General features: G+C 36.4%; 1 protein-coding gene across 4 annotated transcripts in view; it reads left to right on the forward strand.

Annotated features, from left to right (window-relative positions):
- LOC115351101 (CD2 associated protein) overlaps positions 1–17,024 on the forward strand; it is an 84,573-nt gene extending 67,549 nt beyond the window's left edge. For 2 of the 4 annotated variants that reach the window (XM_030037469.2, XM_041128841.1), the window contains exons 12-18: positions 148–307; positions 3,885–4,027; positions 10,388–10,503; positions 11,382–11,468; positions 12,153–12,337; positions 13,502–13,565; positions 14,696–17,024. In XM_030037469.2, coding sequence (XP_029893329.1) covers positions 148–307; positions 3,885–4,027; positions 10,388–10,503; positions 11,382–11,468; positions 12,153–12,337; positions 13,502–13,565; positions 14,696–14,737 — 797 coding nt within the window. In that variant the 3' untranslated portion in view covers positions 14,738–17,024. Of the gene's footprint in view, positions 1–147; positions 308–3,884; positions 4,028–6,777; positions 6,852–10,387; positions 10,504–11,381; positions 11,469–12,152; positions 12,338–13,501; positions 13,566–14,695 lie in introns of those variants that run through there. The other 2 variants (XM_030037470.2, XR_003926698.2) reach the window with 2 other exon arrangements.
- Positions 17,025–17,078: the final 54 nt, after the last annotated feature.

Here is a 17,078-nt window from a genome sequence, read left to right on the forward strand (position 1 = left end):
GTATCACTTAAGACACTTGCATATCTATTTTTCACTTTGATCTTCAAAGAAAGTATTTCTGACAGCAGTTGCTTTCTAATTTATTAGCATTGTAAGAATTCTAGACAACATGCATTTTTAAAATGTTATGGTGACTTATTTTGTCAGATGAAAAAGGGGCTTTGGATCAGAAGCCTTTGAAGCCACAAGCTCCTCAAGTACCACCCAAGAAGCCTATTCCTCCAAGCAAGACTAATAGCTTACTGAGAGCAGGGCTTCTGCACCCAAAACGTCCAGATAAACCTGTTTTGCCATCATCTGTATCCAAGTCAGTATAACTTAAATTTTATACCCCAAGTATATTTTATTTGGTTTGTTGTTCAATCTTCCTTCATGGATGAGGTGGGAAGAAACCTATGTTTTAAGGGTGAAAATGATGCAAAGATAAGTTTTGCCCTACACCTACCAGTGTCTTGGTTCTCCAGGTCTTTATCAGTGTGAACTTACAACTTTTTAATTCTTTGAGACGTTGGATCCATCTCAGAGTAGATAGTACAGCATAATTAACCATGGGGCAGATGAAGTTACAAATCTGTGGGCTGCTTTGCTTTTAGCCTTCCCCATAAGAAAGAAGTTGTAGCTACAGTAGCAGTAAGGTGTAAAAGAATCTGTGGACATGGCACTTGAGAATTATTGTGTTGGAAAAAAAACAGAAGATTTGAGCTGCATCAACGTTCAATGTTGGTTCAAGTGGTGACTTTATATAGAACAAGATAGATGGAAAGGAAGAGTTTAGCACAGTCAGTACCTGTGCTAAAGGTACTCAGTATTGCTCATGTGCTCTTCTGGGGAAGAAAGCACCTATTACAGAACCACATCCAGTCTGTATGCTCTGTCTTGAATATTCTCAGTTGAGCTACTGGACAAATAAGGAGGGTAATAGCAAGTAATTGCTCACTATTTCTTAGATCCACTTTTAAAAATGTTTTTTTTCTCATGAGTTTGAAACAATTATTTATGGTGTTTCACTAAGACTCATTTTGCATCAATACAGTCCCTCACATACAGTTTTTCTTTCTGTCTCCATCAAACTATTTGCTAGATACTTGCCCAAAACTGTAAATAAACTGCTGATGGGTAACTGTCCCTTTGAGGTGTTTAGTTGACTTGAAAGAACCACAAGAAAGTAAGGTCATGAGGCACTTTGCCTTGTACAAATAAAGGAGCAGACGGCTGCTACATCAAAGAGCTTGCACCTTAAACACCTTTGAAGGTACAGGGTGGCAGCAAGCATTGGTTGAGGTTTATCTTTTTTTTACAGCAGATCCTGTATAGCTGAACCACAGGGAAGAATATCTAAAGGGAGAAAAGGCTGAGCAGGAGGGCAGTCAGGAAAGGGAGTGTGGGTAAGGCACACACTTTGGACAGTTGACTCCAACAGGGATCAGCTGCCTCTGATCCCACGCCGCACAGCCCTGGGAACACTGGATGCCTGACTGAAGAGTTAGACCATTGCCACATTACTTCTGTTTAGGTTTTCAGTGTGTCATTGTGTTATATCACTTGCTATTTTGGAGAGTTTCCCAAGTAAAGATTTATTTATTTATTTATTTATTAGCCACAAGTCATGTTCTCCTTCATTTTAGAAAATAATTATGGCTATAAAGGGATACATGTGTGCAGTTAAATAGAGGTCTGTAGTAAACTGTGGTTGTTTAATAATTGAAAACTTTAAATCCTAGGGGTATTTAAATGTTTAAATATCTGAAAGTTTAACATTCTCCTAGGAAGATAAGGCTGCTATCTCTTTTTCTACTGCAATAAAACTTCCAAATAAATTATTTGGGAGGTGAGTTAATGATAGGGACACATTGAAGCTGACAACTAGTCAATTTATATACTTTATATATGGCATGTACAGGACAACAAGGTGATCAGGCCCAGTCAGCATGGGTTTATGAAAGGCAGGTCCTGCTTGACTAACCTGATCTCCTTCTATGACAAGGTGACCTGCTTAGTGGATGAGGGAAAGGCTGTGGATGTCGTCTACCTAGACCTTAGTAAAGCCTTTGACACCATTTCCCACAGCATTCTCCTGGAGAAACTGGCTGCTCATGGCTTGGATGAGCGTACTCTTCACTGGGGAAAAAACTGGCGGGATGGCCGGGCCCAAAGAGTTGTGGTGAATGGCGTGAAATCCAGTCGGTGACCGGTCACAAGTGGTGTTCCCCAGGGCTCGGTGTTGGGGCCAGTTCTGCTTAATATCTTTTATCAATGATCTGGATGAGGGGATCACATGCACCCTCATTTGCAGAGTACACCAAGTTGGGCGGGAGTGTTGATCTGCTGGAGGGTAGGGAGGTTCTGCAGAGGGATCTGGACAGGCTGGATCGATGGGCCAAAGCCAACTGTATGAGGTTCAACAAGGCCAAGTGCTGGGTCCTGCACCTGGGTCACAACAACCCCATGTAACGCCACAGGCTTGGAGAAGAGCGGCTGGAAAGCTGCCCCGCAGAAAAGGACCTGGGGGTGCTGGTGGACAGCCGGTGGAATATGAGCCAGCAGTGTGTTCAGGTGGCCAAGAAGGCCAACAGCATCCTAGCCTGTATCAGAAATAGTGTGGCCAGCAGGAGCAGGGAGGCGATCGTCCCCCTGTACTCGGCACTGGTGAGGCCGCACCTCGAGTCCTGTGTTCGGTTTTGGGCCCCTCACTAGAGGAAAGACATTGAGGTGCTGGAGCGTGTCCAGAGAAGGGCAACGAAGCTGGTGAGGGGCCTGGAGCACAAGTCTATGAGGACCAGCTGGGGGAACTGGGGTTGTTCAGCCTGGAGAAAAGGAGGCTGAGGGGAGACCTGATCGCTCTCTACAACTACCCAAAAGGAGGTTGTAGCCAGGTGGGGGTCGGTCCCTTCTCCCAAGTAACAAGTAATAGGACAAGAGGAGATGGCCTCAAGTTGTGCCAGGGGAGGTTTAGATTGGATGTTAGGAAAAATTTCTGCACTGAAAGGGTTGTCAAGCATTGGAAGAGGCTGCCCGGGGAAGTGGTGGAGTCACCATCCCTGGAGGTGTTTAAAAGACATGTAGATGTGGTGCTTAGGGCCATGGTTTAGTGATGGCCTTGACGGTGTTAGGTTAATGGTTGGACTCGATGATCTTAAAGGTCTTTTCCAACCTAAATGGTTCTGTGATTCTATTTTTATGCTGTGGCAGAAATGATAGCAAGAATTGTAAAGGAAAATGTCATGTGTTCTCTTTTTTGTTTGTTTGTTTTGGTGGGGTTTTTTTGTGTGTGGGTGGGTTTTTTTTTTGTTTGTTTGTTTTTGTTTTTTTTTGTTTTTTTTTTTTTTTTTTTTTTTTTTTTTTGTTTGGTTTTTGTTTGGTTTTGGTTTTGTTCTTTTTTGGTCCCTGGATGATGTCACCAGACATGCAAAGAATGCGTGGTAGAATAAAAGCCGTATATACAAGGTACTTTATTCTATACTCAGAAAGAAACAACTTGTTCTTGGTAGCATTTTTCTTTACAGGAAGATGTTGATGTCAAGGACTCTGAGTATGTTTCTGAGTATTTCAAGAGATATTACTGAAGGTGCTATTTAGCTCTTTTGTTTTCTGTTGCTCTGAAGGGTAACATTTTATATTTAAGTGCCAAAGTATGCCCTGTAGTAGAAATTTTGGATTATTTTTACAAGAGGATTGTACATGTTTGACAACTCTGCAAGAGCTGGAACAGAAGAATTGGCTTTTATAGGACTAGAATTGCTCTTCAAAAGACTTGATTTTAAGCAAGGCTTTAGAAAATGATAAAATCTACTGAAATTTTTCAATTTACCTGTAATTCTTGGTATGTTTCAGTTGTAAACTGTTTATTGACTAGGTATGTCTTGTCTTTTTTTTTCTTACTACAGACCTAATGGAGAAGTTGTTTCTCTTCGACCGAAATCTGAAGTTGAGCCAGTAGCAAAACCAAAGTTAGATTCTGAACCATTACCACTTAGACCAAAATCAGTAGAGGTAGATTCACTTGTGGTAAAGAGCTCTAAAGAATTGGGTAAGGAAAGAATAAAACATTCTTTTTGGTCTTTCTGTTTGGATTGCAGTATTTTACAAGATTAGAATAAGCTTTTTAAGTAGTTTACTCAAAATTCCAGAGTGTGATTATGCCTGTTCAGTAGAAAGTATATTTTTTTTTTTTTTTTTTTTTTAGAACTGCTGTAGGTAGCTGAAGGTTAAGGGTCAGAAAGCGGTGAACAGATGTCAGTAGGCTATTTGGAAGCAGTTAATGAGCGCTGTGTTGTAGTAGATGACAGGAAGGGAGAAACATAGGTAATGGTTTGTTCTTCTAATTTGAAAGCATGTTTTTTTGCTGCCACTTTTATCTTGTGTTTTTATGAAATTGTTTTCCTTACTGACTGGTTCTGTTTGTTCTGCTCTTGCATTTCAGATAACTTTTGCTTTTCTGGCTAACTTGCGTATTATTAGTAATGCCATTACCTTCAGCATTCTGTGATTAAGTTCATAGCTATTTTAGATTATGACTTTATCATACGTTACATTTGGGCCAGCATGGAGCATTGTACACTGGAATTTCATACCTGTGGCTTTGCTTAATGCAACTTGAGCCAAATGTGGCATCTCTTTAAATCTACATTTGTCCAGCCAAAACCTTGATACTGGTTAAAGCACCCACATTGATGATCAGGCTCTCTGAGCTATTATAAAGTTACCTTTTGTCCTTTACAGACAGCACAACTGATTTCAGTCCTCTGTGTGCCTCTTAGGCAGAGATCATCTGCTGTGGGCATATTTTTTTTTTAAACTCTAAAATATTTTTATTGTATGATTAACCACTGCAGAAAAAGCTTTAGTGAGTTGTACGTGCAGTGTTTGGCTTGCATATCTCAAATGCAACCTTTCATCTCAGAAAAAGTTTTAGTAATAATACATTTTGAAATAATATAACTTTTTTATATATATATATATGTATATATAAAAAATGTAGGCCAATTACGATATTCAGGTTCTAGAGTAGTTGGTCCTAAATTGTAATAAATTGATCTAGGAGATAAAAACAATGCATTAAAAAACTGAAGCAGTTTATGAATAGAAAAGAGTACTGTTGATTTTTCCATTAAGCATTTTAAAATGTGCTTCTAAGCTCAAATGCTTTGTATGGGGAAAGGTTAGTTTATGTATGTTTTTAATACAGAAGTTATATTTTTCTGAGCCACAAAAAGCTGGACTTCACCAGGTATTAAAATATCCTGGAAATATTACAAATATTATTAGTGTTACTCTAAAGTATTTATAAGTTCTTTTTTTATTCCCCAGTAAAATCTATGCATATGCTGTGATATGCCTTGTCTTAAAAGGTTTGAATTGGCAGTTTAACTATTGCCTCTATTTAAAGATGAGTTTGAATGAGGGTACAGAAGAAACACTTTCCGGCCAATGTAAGCTGAGAGATGAAAGAGTGATGCACAACCTAGCCTTAAAAATGTAAGCCTTGTCCTACTACTCAGATGTTTATCTCTAGGACTGTGCTAGATGTGTTACTGTGTAGCATAGTATTATTTATCCGCAGGAAAAAACTCCCCATGAAAGCAGATGGAATGTTTGTTTTTTTTTTTTTTTCTTTTTCTTTAGGTGCAATTATCTTGCCACTCTGGTTATTAAAAGATGTCAACATAGTAGCTGTGATATTAGGTGTTCACATATACATAAACCCCCCCAATTTTATACAGATTTAGAAAAAAAATTTCTATGAATTCTGATTTGCTAACATAAGATTTTACAGGCTCATGGAGAAATTCAAGATTTCAGTACCTGTACGAGGCAGGGGACAGGGGTACATAACAAGCAAGTGGGTGAGGTCTGTTCAGTGATCCTTGTCTGGTGCAGAGCAAGCAAAGGAGGGTCAGGCAGTCTGTGGGGGGATGCAGCACTGACAGTGTCAAGGAGCTGCTATTTAAGGAAAGTTTCAGAAATCCTCTGTTATGTGAAAGTGCCCTTGTTTAAAGCGATCTGCATAAGTCACTTGTAGTTTTACTACTCTTGTAAAAATAGACTAGTCCAAACTCCTGCCAGTAAAATGTAACGAATCTCTTGCTTTATGTCTCTGTATGCATTCTGCTGCTAAAGACATAATACTCCATGCAGCAACTAAGGCTATATAAAGCTCCAAACATGTTGGGTCCTTACTAAACAATCTCAAACTTTGTATCTTACAAGCATTGGAATAGATGCTAAACCATGGGGGAAAGCGTATGGCTGTGGTTGGCAACTGCATTACCAGTCTCTCTTCTTCCTTTGCCCCTCGATCTCGCCTGCCTTTAGATTGAGGTCCTGAAGTGAATGAATTTTTAGAAAACCAATTTCTATAAGTATGGGTCTTTTGTTTTGCAACTTAGTTTGACCATGAAGTGTGGTGTAGGTTGAGCCACTTTCAGTTTAGCCTAAGGAAAAGCCATAAATATTTTGTATCTATAGAAAAAAGCCAACACACTCCATATCAAAATTAGGCCTCCAGCCATCAGATAAGGACAAATACTCAAAAACATTCAGAAACATTGATCATGTTGAAGTACCTTCTCTTGAAGCTTTATTTGAAAAATTGCATAAATGTTTCTCTGTTCAACTAGAATTAAAGTACTGTAAAAGACTAAAGCTGTAATACTAGCATGCTGAACATGTAAAGCGATTCTGTTTCTTCTACAAATGTTTCTTTTTCCTGCTTTGTAAAATAATTTTTTTGTTCAGAATCTTTTTCTAGACATTCCTCTCCTTGACTTTTCTTTCCAGATTTTGTTTCCTATCCTGTTTGCCATGTTTCCCTTCTTACGTGTCAGGAAATTACCCTACCCTTCTCCATTTTGGTAAGATAACAATCTATAAGGAAATCCAAATGCTTTATGCCATACACATAGCCTCTTCTTAACATCATAAGAGTAATTTTGAGTTGCAGTTACGGATACTAAAATTTTTGGGTTTCGATTTAAAATGCTTTTTTTGTTTGTTTGAATGCCTGTTTTGCTTAGCTGTTAAAGAAGTTGTTACTTTAAATATACTTCTCAACTAGGAACTTGTGGGGATAAAAAAAAAAAAAAAAGGGAAAAACTTTACAGTCCAGCTATAGATAAGCCAAACCTAGTGTTTATAGTGAAATGTGTTCAATACTTATACCACTTCTGGTGTATGTAGGTTGAATGGCTTTATCCTTCTGTACACGCAAATTATGCAGTTATGAAGCCTTTAGGCACTGAATCCACTAGTGTTGGCTATTTAGTATCATGAGTCTTGTAAAATAGTGTTTTTGAAAGTTATGTATTAGGCATGTGCTTAATTGTAGCAAATACCTTACTATTGCTCAACTGCAAGTTTAAATATTCTGAAGCTTATATCTGTCCCCTAAATTTTTGGGGTGCAATCTCAGCAAGATGAGTAATAGGAAAAAGGGCTGCCATCTTCTTTTACTCTGCAGATTAATGTGAGGTCCTGTCTTCTAAAATATTGGATACGTTTCACTTCTGTCATGGGTTTTTAAACCCCAGTCACATGAGATGTTGGAACCATAATTTCTTTAGACACCCCTTCAGCTTTGCTTCTTTTTGTGAAGGCTTTTTAAGACAAACTGCTATGAGTACACTTGAAGCGTTCACAAATTTTAACAAAACCTCTCACCTAACTGTATCTGTTAAAGCTTCTAACAGTTCTGTTATGGATCCATGGTAAGCTTGCAGAAGAGATATTTCTAGTAGTCTGTCCTAAGTAACTGTTTAAACTTGACTCATCTTTCTAGAAAGAAAGATGCTCTTGCTCAGCCTTAAAATCATTTTTTGACTCAAATTATCCCCACATGTATAATGTTGCTCTTTTGGCACTATCATGGGATTTCCTTTAACAATTATCTACAGGCTGTCTTTAAGAAAGTTAATTGATAAATCATTTTATTGGTTGAAATGGGTGTAAATTGTGAAGTTTCAGTGGGTTTCATCAGTATCTCTATTGGTTTCAGTGGGGCCAGGCTTTGCTCCTAAAATATCTAAGAATGCTGTTTAAAAAGAAAACAAACAAACAAAACCACCACCACAAACACAAACCCTAATCTCCACCAGGCTGTGCTTTAATTTCTTCCCTATACCAAAGCAACAAAATGGAAAGGTTAAAAGGAAAATGCAAGTACAGTCAGAATTTCCTCTGACTGTAATGTGCTGTTAATATTTTAATGCTGAGCAATTGTCTCAGGTGTAGCAATTTCCTTTAGAAGCTCTTAACAAATAGGAACCACCCCCCCCCCCCAGGCTTTAGTGTCATCCCACCATCTATATTGAAATCATATACAATTCAAGACTGTAGCCGTCTTCATCTTCAAGCCTTGTCAAATACTGTGGGTTTTTTTCAGATGTACACGTTATTCTTAGTATGTTCTTAATATTCTTAATATGCCTGATGTTTACTTTGTTCGTGAACACAGGGCTGGCATTACAATCATAATAGCAACTCAATTTTCAATTCTTATTTAAATTTACTGCCAAATGATTTGTCATTTCTGCAGAATGACAAAAGGAGGATCGTTTAAAGGCAAAAATTACTGAGATGGGGGAAAGGGCATATATATATTTTTTTCTGCCTTCTTTTTACCTTTTTAATAATATCTAACTAATGTAAATCCTGATTTACATTTTGGCATGGGTTAGTGCTCTGGGATTGAGTAAAAAACGTGTTGGTCACTGTTGCTTGACTTCTAATAAGTTAAATATTTTATTGGCACAGACTACAGCAGAAATACCTTCATAGTTATTTAATTCTCCCTCATCCTCTTTTCCGTCAGCTGCTTGCCATTCATCACTCTTCTGTTTCTTCCTTCTTTGTTTTTTTTTCCCCGCTTTTTTACATTGCAGATATGATTACATGTTTACAAAAGACTGCATTTACGTTCTCTTTAATAAAATTAAAAAGCAGCAAAACTGATTGGTAACAGATACTGTTATAAAAGCTTGCATTTCAACAAGGCAACAGATGATGAAATAGATACATTCAGGGATGTCCAAAAGTTGTGAATATCTTAAGGACTTCAAGGATAGTAACACAGAATAGAAGACAATAAAATCAGTTAAAACATTCAGTGGAAAACTTAGTTTCTACAGGTATAAATTAGCTTTGACAATGTGTGATTAAAACTCTGATTAATCAGATGATTTTAAGTCGTCCATCCAAACACGAAAGTGGTATCAATAGTCTGGCTCAGTGTTCTTAGGGCTTTTTTGTTATATGACCTCTTTCTATAGCTTTAAAATGAATGAGAAAATAGGTGAAGAACTATCATAGCTGCTATTTGATAAATCATAATGTCATGTAAAAATCAGAGGTTGCAAAACCACCACCTCCCTGCCCAACAAACCCCAAACCTTGAATGTTACTTTTGGTGCCCATAGTAAATGCTGTGTAGTATTTTAGTTAAACATTTAGAGTACCTAGAATAAGTCTAACGAACTTGTGTTGTAAAAACATATATAATACCTATGATCTTATGTCAATGCTTAAACAAAAAACCTATCTCATTGCGCATCTGTTGACAGGTAAGTAGTATTATTATTTTTGTGGAGAAACAGTTAAGAAGTCCAGTTGTTAACTAGGTGAACTACTTATGTTGTTAGATTAGATATGTTCTGTTCTTCCTATTAATGTTAATCTTCCTATAAATAGGCAGCTTTTTTCCTAAGGTTGCCTCTTCCCATAGGATGTAAAGAATTTCTACTGATCTAGGAGAGAGTATACCGAGAGCTATGAGCATAAAGAGACTAATGAACAGAGAGATCTGTATGATATAATAAAGTATGAGAATGGAGTTTTGAAATGATTTATGACAGACTTTATGAAGTTGTGTATTTTCTTTAGACAAAACACTGCATATGAAAAAACTACCCTGCACAGAAATATTTGCAGTTAATGTCGTCTTAACTTATTTCACCAACCTGTATAGATGCTGCTTTTATTTTTGTCTTAGTCACTAAACTTGGGGTTTCATGCTTCTCGTGCAAGTTATGTGCTCTCTTAAACAGTTGAATATGGCACCTCTCAAGAAAAGTCATAAATATATTCTTTTCCAGATAATTGTTAGGTCTGTTTTTGCTGCCATGTTACTACAGCATTTCTGTTGAGAACTTGTATTTAAATGCTAGTTGAATTAACTCTTAATTTTTTTTCAAGGTGGAAAATGTGGCTTCCCAGATATGCCAAAGTCGTGTAGTTGTTTTATATGGCTCGTGTTGTATATACTGAAAATCTTTCAAACAATAAGAATTCTGATAAATTACCTATTTATTTTTTGTCTTGAGGAAAAAAGTGATAAAAAAGAATGCAGCAAAACCTTCTGGTCTTGATGGTGGTGTATGTTTTCATTTTTTTCTAGATCTGTTAAGCTTTGATGATGTAATAGCTACCTCAGATAATCTATCACACCCTACTGCAAACCGACCCAAGATGCCTGGTAGGAGGCTGCCTTCACGTTTCAATAGCAGCAGTCCTGTGAGTATATTGGGTGTGTTTTCCTAGTAGTGAACTAACTTCCCAGGAGACAGGATTGCACTGGGAAACAGTTTTATGAACCATTTATCTGAGGGCAAAATGCCATAGAGGTTCAGTTCCTATAGACTTTGTCTACAGGAACATCCGTTCCCCGGAGGGAAGCGTATGTAAGAGAAACAACGTGACTGCGTTGCAGCTGAAGGAGTCATTCTGTTCTGTGGGGTATTACTGCAGTAAGTACTTAGCTCTTGTAGCGTCGATGAAATAGGTGGTGTGCATACACACAGCTCTGAAAGTGTCTTTAGTGCTTTACAGGCCTAACAATGTATAGTCTTTGGCCACAACAGATTTGTAATTTAATTTTGCTGTAATGCGGGACTTGTGATCTCGTGTGCTAAGACATGATATTGTCAGACCGTGAGAACCAGGTGGTGCAGAGTCCCTGAAAACAAATTGTATCATCAGATGTTGTGTGGTTCAGTCATGCCAGTTACCATCTACAGTTACTATCTACAGTTACTGCCGGTTACTGTTTATGTTTTATGGAAGTACCTACAGGCTCCCAAAAGCATCAAGGACTTGTTTTGTTAAGTACTGCAGAGATGCTTGAGAATCCTGCCCAAGATTACTGTGTTTGATGTAAATTCAGCTGAATGAGTATGGTGGGGAAAGGAAGTTCTGACTGGCAGGGAAAGAAAACCATGGTAGTCTAGCAATTTAAGTTTGGGTGTTTGGGTTTTGTGGTTTTGTTTTTTTCTTTTTTTCTTTTTTCTGTTGCATTTTTAAAACATATGACAGTTCTTTTTTTATTTACTTTTTTATTTATTTATTTTTTAAAATTCTAAAAACCTTTTTATTTTTGATGAATGGTTTACCAGGCAAGTCAAAATGTGAGTCCAGAAAAAAATTTGAAGGTGCAGAAAGAAGAAGAAAGTGCCAAACCAAAGCCAGTTGAAATAAAAAAGGTATGATACCAAGGAGCTAGACAAGTACCAGGCAGCTAGGTGTTCTGTTCATCTTGCTTGCATTTCCAGTTTAGATCGATGCAACCACCTAAATGTAAATGATTGTATTTAAATGCAAGTGAGCCATGTCATTTAGTATAAAGTTCATATTAGAAATTCTAGTATAAAGTTCATTATACTAAAGTATAAAGTTCATCAGTTCTGATGGGAGCTATTGTATCAGGTAGCATAAAACTATGGTATAATTTCCCAAATAAGCTTCATGGCTGCTCATCCTCTAGTCTCCTGACAGACAGAACAACTGAGCAGAGCAGAAAGGTGCAGAAAAGATTGTTTATAATGAACCTATGGGCCCCATTAAATCACGTTTGGGTTTTTTTTGCTTTGGTGTGTTTTTTTGTTTTGTTTTTTTGTTTTGTTTTGTTTTTTGAGAGAGAACTGCAGTGTGAGCACTTTTTTTAGTGACTACAGGAACCTCAGGGAAATGCTTAATGAAGAGCTGTATAAAATAACTGCATCTCATATACTACAGTAGTCCATTTGAACTGGACATTGTTTTTTGCCTTTTGGGTAGGAAAATTAAGGAAGTTGTGTACATGTAGCTCCCATAACAGTACAACCTGTATGCTGTAAGTAGTCAGTATGATTTAATTTCTCAGCTTTCCACTGATGTATTTTTTTCAGCCATCTGCATTCAGTCCACCAATTCCATCTTCATCGCAGAGACCAAGTTCTGTTATACTCAACTTTTTTCCTGGAGACATCCAACTTAAAGGAGAAACAGATGATGAAAAAATTTCTGTGGAAGAGCTCAGGACTCAGATTAATGATTTGATGGGTTTAGTAGACGTACTGAAGAAAGAACATGGGTAAATATTTTCCTTCTCAATCTCTAAGGGTTACACAGACATCTCCCAAATGTCTTTAATGCCAAACTTCTTTAAAATAATAAAGAAGAAAAAAAAATGCTATTCTGTATGTATTAATATTAATTCAGAAGTTCTTTCTTTAGAAGTTGATCCAACTAGAAGTCCTAAATACGTACGGATTTGATGTCAGAGTATTTTTGGAATTTGTACACATTTTTCCTTCCTACTTGGCACTCCTGCATGCATTACAGCTTTTTGAAAATACATCTTAAACAGTTAGTACTTTCACTGTAAGGAAAAGTAGATAATTTTGTGGTATTTAATGTAAGTACATGTGCTGGCCTTGTGTAACACTGCGCACAAGTAATTGCAGTATCGACGTGACTCGTAGTAGGGAAAGATATTACTGAGCTTTTCAAATTGGTGATCATGGTGGCCCAGTCATCTGTGTGCATGTGGGTAGGGTTGTGTTTGGAGAATGATGTAGAAGAAAAATGTAACTGGTGTTTGAGTAAACATAGTAAAGACCAATCTGCGGGAAATTTACCTTTTCTGTTTTTATTTTTACAGCACAGACATTAATTTTGGTACTCTTTAAATGATGACTAGTGCTAACCAAACCAGCTTTTAGATTGACCTCTTGAGAGGTTATAAAGCATCAGGATCAGTTGGTCTCCAAAGCAAACTAGTGAATTATGAGTTCTGGAGATTAATGAACTAGTTCTTCAGTGACTTGATGATAATTCTTAGCACTTTCATGCCTGAACATAGTTATGAAATAAAACATATTTTAGGAACTTTTTATTCTAAAGAATTTCTGTTCTCTATGTAGAAGTTGCCAGGTTATCTTGGTTTAAATTCAACTCTTCAAGTAAAATAACAGTAGAAATTTTAAAGTAGCCTACTTAAAATTGTGATTATAAGTTAGGGGTAAGTGCACAGTGATAGGTAAGAAGTGTTGAGAGTTGGTGGAAGCTTGTGGTGCACTAGATTTGAGTACCAGTTCACTAGTGGGCATGTACTTATATGGAAGTTTTATTTATAAGATAGAGCATCAGACAGTTGTTACAGGAATTTCTCTTGTAAAATTTAAACTAGACCTGTGCTGCCTGTTCTCAGTAATGTTCTCAGAAATTGCATTTCTGATATCTTAACTACTTTTAGGAGAGAACTGGAAAAACTAAAGAAGGATTTGGAAGAAGAGAAGCTGTTACGAAGTAATCTGGAGGTAATATTAGCAATTTGAGTGGGGGTAAAGTTTAGAAGTCTGTAGGCAGTTCTGGTATTTGATGCCACAAGAAGGTCTTAATGAGCCTGCTCAATTTTTTTTTGATTGCTGTGTTACTGTGTGGTTGAATGAATGCCTCAGGAGGCATTTGGATGTATATAGAAGATTCACAGTTCATCTTAGTTGAGTTTGCTTTATCTGGAAAATTTTAATATGGGTGTTGGAATGCGAGTTCAGTTTAGTGTTGCTGGATTCTGCTCTTTGCTCTGCTATGTTCCAAGGGAGAAGATTAATACTTTGCTTTTGGAAGATTGAAGGACAGATTTACTTCATGTAATCAAAAGAAAAACAGGGCAAAAGTAAACTTTCCTAATTTTTGATGAACTGTTTAAATATTAAGTGAATAATTTGCCAAAAGAACGGAATGCATCTGAAACATTTCCTTATGAATGAATGCTACTCCTCTCAATTTACTGATGGAGGCTACCAGCATTATAATATGATGCCATTAAGTAGTTAATAGGATGAGCTCATTGTAGACAATTATTTCAGTCTGGTACAAAAGGGCATTTTATTTGTGAAATAGTACTTCTTATTGACTACAAAGCTACTTTGGAAACTTGAGAAGAACTTCTGGTGAGTCCCCTTTTTAATGCATCTCTGAAGTAATCAATGAAGTTGCCTTAAATATGCACTGGGGATGAAGAGGTGGTAAATTCCATGTATCCTCTAAATCCATTTGAAGAAATACAGATTAATCATGGCACGGTATTTTTCATGAAGGCTGCTTTAGGAAGTTAGTCCAAGGTGATGATGCAGCATTACATGGGGACATGTCAAGTGATTCCACAACCTAGCTTTGACTGCTTTATTCAAAGTGAGTTTATCCAATAAGATGTACCAGAACTATAGGCAAATTTTTAATGAATTTAAATTCTTGTTTGTTTAGCCATACAGTAGTATGAAATCAGCTGTAAATATCAAGCTGTCGAATGCTTCTGTGTTACGATTTTTTTTACTTAAGTGTCTTTGAAATATAAAGGTTATAATATTGGTGAAAGCTCTGAAGACTTTATATTATTGCTACTTTAATACTGATTCTCTTTCTTTTCAAAATGTCCATTTTCCAGCTTGAAATAGAAAAATTGAAGAAAGCAGTGATGTCTACATGAGACAGTTATGGACTCAATGTTTTTAACTCACCAGGAATTCAAAGCTGAACACAAGGAGAACTGACTCTTATTTCATAATAATAATGGATGCTGGTGTTCTACAGTCTTACAGAAAAAATATAGTAAAAAAAGGAATATAGTCTTTTATTCAGAGAGATAAGAAAACAAAAAAGAATAATGGTGTAATTTTTTTGCCAATATAAAAGAGGCCTTATTTCTTACTGTGCTGGAATTGCAGACCTTATTTTTTGGTTTGCTTGAAAATACTACTGAATCTGTATAGAAAGGAGAGGGAATTCTTAATAGATTTTTATTGAATACCTGTAGCTTAATTTTTAAAGAGGTCTATACTATAAATAGGGTGATCTATCTTCACAACTAATCTGTAAAATAGTCTATTGGGAGGGGTGTAATAACTGTATCGTAATTGTAGTCACTACTTTTCCCCTAGACGCAAAAGGGAATATATGATATTTGTATAATTTTGGCAGTCTTACCCAGGGTTATGCTGTTGTGCCTGTCTGCAGTGAGAATATTAATAATATGCTGTTTATAAGTTGAGTAATGAGATAGGAATTTTTTAATGCAATGAAGCAGGTGAAACTCCTATGCATTGTAGTAAGAACAAATGATCTAATCTGAGTAGTTTAGCAGAATGTTTTGTCACTTGCACTATTGGATTAAAAAGGGATTTGGGACTGAATCATGAAGCTATGACAAAATTAACTTTTAAAACCACAAAATGCAAGAAAAACAGAAACAAGGCTACAATCCAGTCTTAACTCAACCTGTTGTGCCTAAAATATTACAGCATACAGCATGAAAAAGTAAACCTTAAGTCACAACGTCTGTGCTTCTGTGTATTTAAACTGAAGTCATCAATCTTTCTAGTGGTTAAATATGCATCTTGATCCATTTTTACAATAGTCAGGTTTTGTTTATAATATGTCTCTAAATAAATCCCTTTGGAACTTTGATACTCTCAAAAGGTCTCAATATTTATATATTTATGCCATAAACTTTCTCAGTATATTGTGTATCTCTAAATTTAATAACATCTTTGTATTTTAATGAGTGATTGGAACAATTGCTTTGACAGCATTTTGCTGGTGTCCAAAACAGCATCTTTCACATTTTAAGGAAAACAGTTGAAATCTTGTGGATTGCCATTATCTTTAACCCCTGAGCTCAACACAGTGCACCAGAATAATATACAAGTAATATGTAAAGTGGTGGGAGACAATGATATTTATTGCTGTGTTAATTTGATTAAACAATTAAAAACCATACAGCTCAAATGCATTACTTCTGTTAGTAATCACCGTATCTCCTTTTGGTTTACTAGAATTTAAATGACAAAAACATGCCACGTAGTTTGGCAACTTCGCCAGTAAGAGAAGTAATTAAGTTTCTATTCATGGGAATAGTCATAAATATAGTAATTACTTAGTGTGTCACTTGAGTAAGTGACAGGGAAGTGTTACTTCTTGAGAGTATACATTTTCCACAGTTGATGCATCATAAAATACAAACATCAAAAAGTCAGTTGGAGGATGTTTGTCAATTGCTGATTTAAATTGTTCATAAAATTTGGTTAATATACTATGAGGTATTAGGGAATATTTGCTAGTCACATTGCTAATAAGCTGATTCAGTATTAATGCTTTTAAGTTTTAATTGCCTAGATGCATCCCAAATGAAGACTTGAGCCAGATCTTTATATTGAGGAATAATGTGCAGCAGTAATGCTTCTCATCAGACACTAAACTCTTACTTAGAATTCATATCTCTAAGTCAGGTGATGAAAAGCAAGAGTTGAGCCTAACAGAATAGCCAATTTTGTTATACAAGCTCTCACTGTGATTAGAGCATGAAACAAATCTTGGAATGGATTGCTCTACAGAAATTGTGTCTGCATGTAAGCTTGTAGCAGATGAGCAGAACAAGACAATCGGTTAAAACCACAAATGAAAGGTGTTTGTTATTTAATGGCCTTTGTTCGCTATAGCAATAAATGACCCAAGTGCAATGACTTGACTTAATAAAACCCTCCTTTAAAAGTCGCTGCTATTGAGTATTTTTAGCCATAAGGAAGTTGCCCCGATATATCTCTGTCTTGTCTTCAGCTAGTGTTACGTACTAGAGTGGAGGGGGAGAGAGTAATGGTTTTGAAGACATTCCACAGTACAAGTTCCTAAAAGCAGTATGCTTCACTGACTTGTTTACCGGTGCTGTAAAATGATGCATGCTATCCAAACTCAGCAAATAAAATAAGTTTAAAAACCTGTTGAAATGTCTGCTCAGTTCTGTTCAGGAATGTTTCATATGCCATGAAATTCTT

The sequence above is a fragment of the Aquila chrysaetos genome, chromosome 15, assembly GCF_900496995.4.
Source record: "Aquila chrysaetos chrysaetos chromosome 15, bAquChr1.4, whole genome shotgun sequence".
Taxonomy (NCBI): Eukaryota; Metazoa; Chordata; class Aves; order Accipitriformes; family Accipitridae; genus Aquila; species Aquila chrysaetos.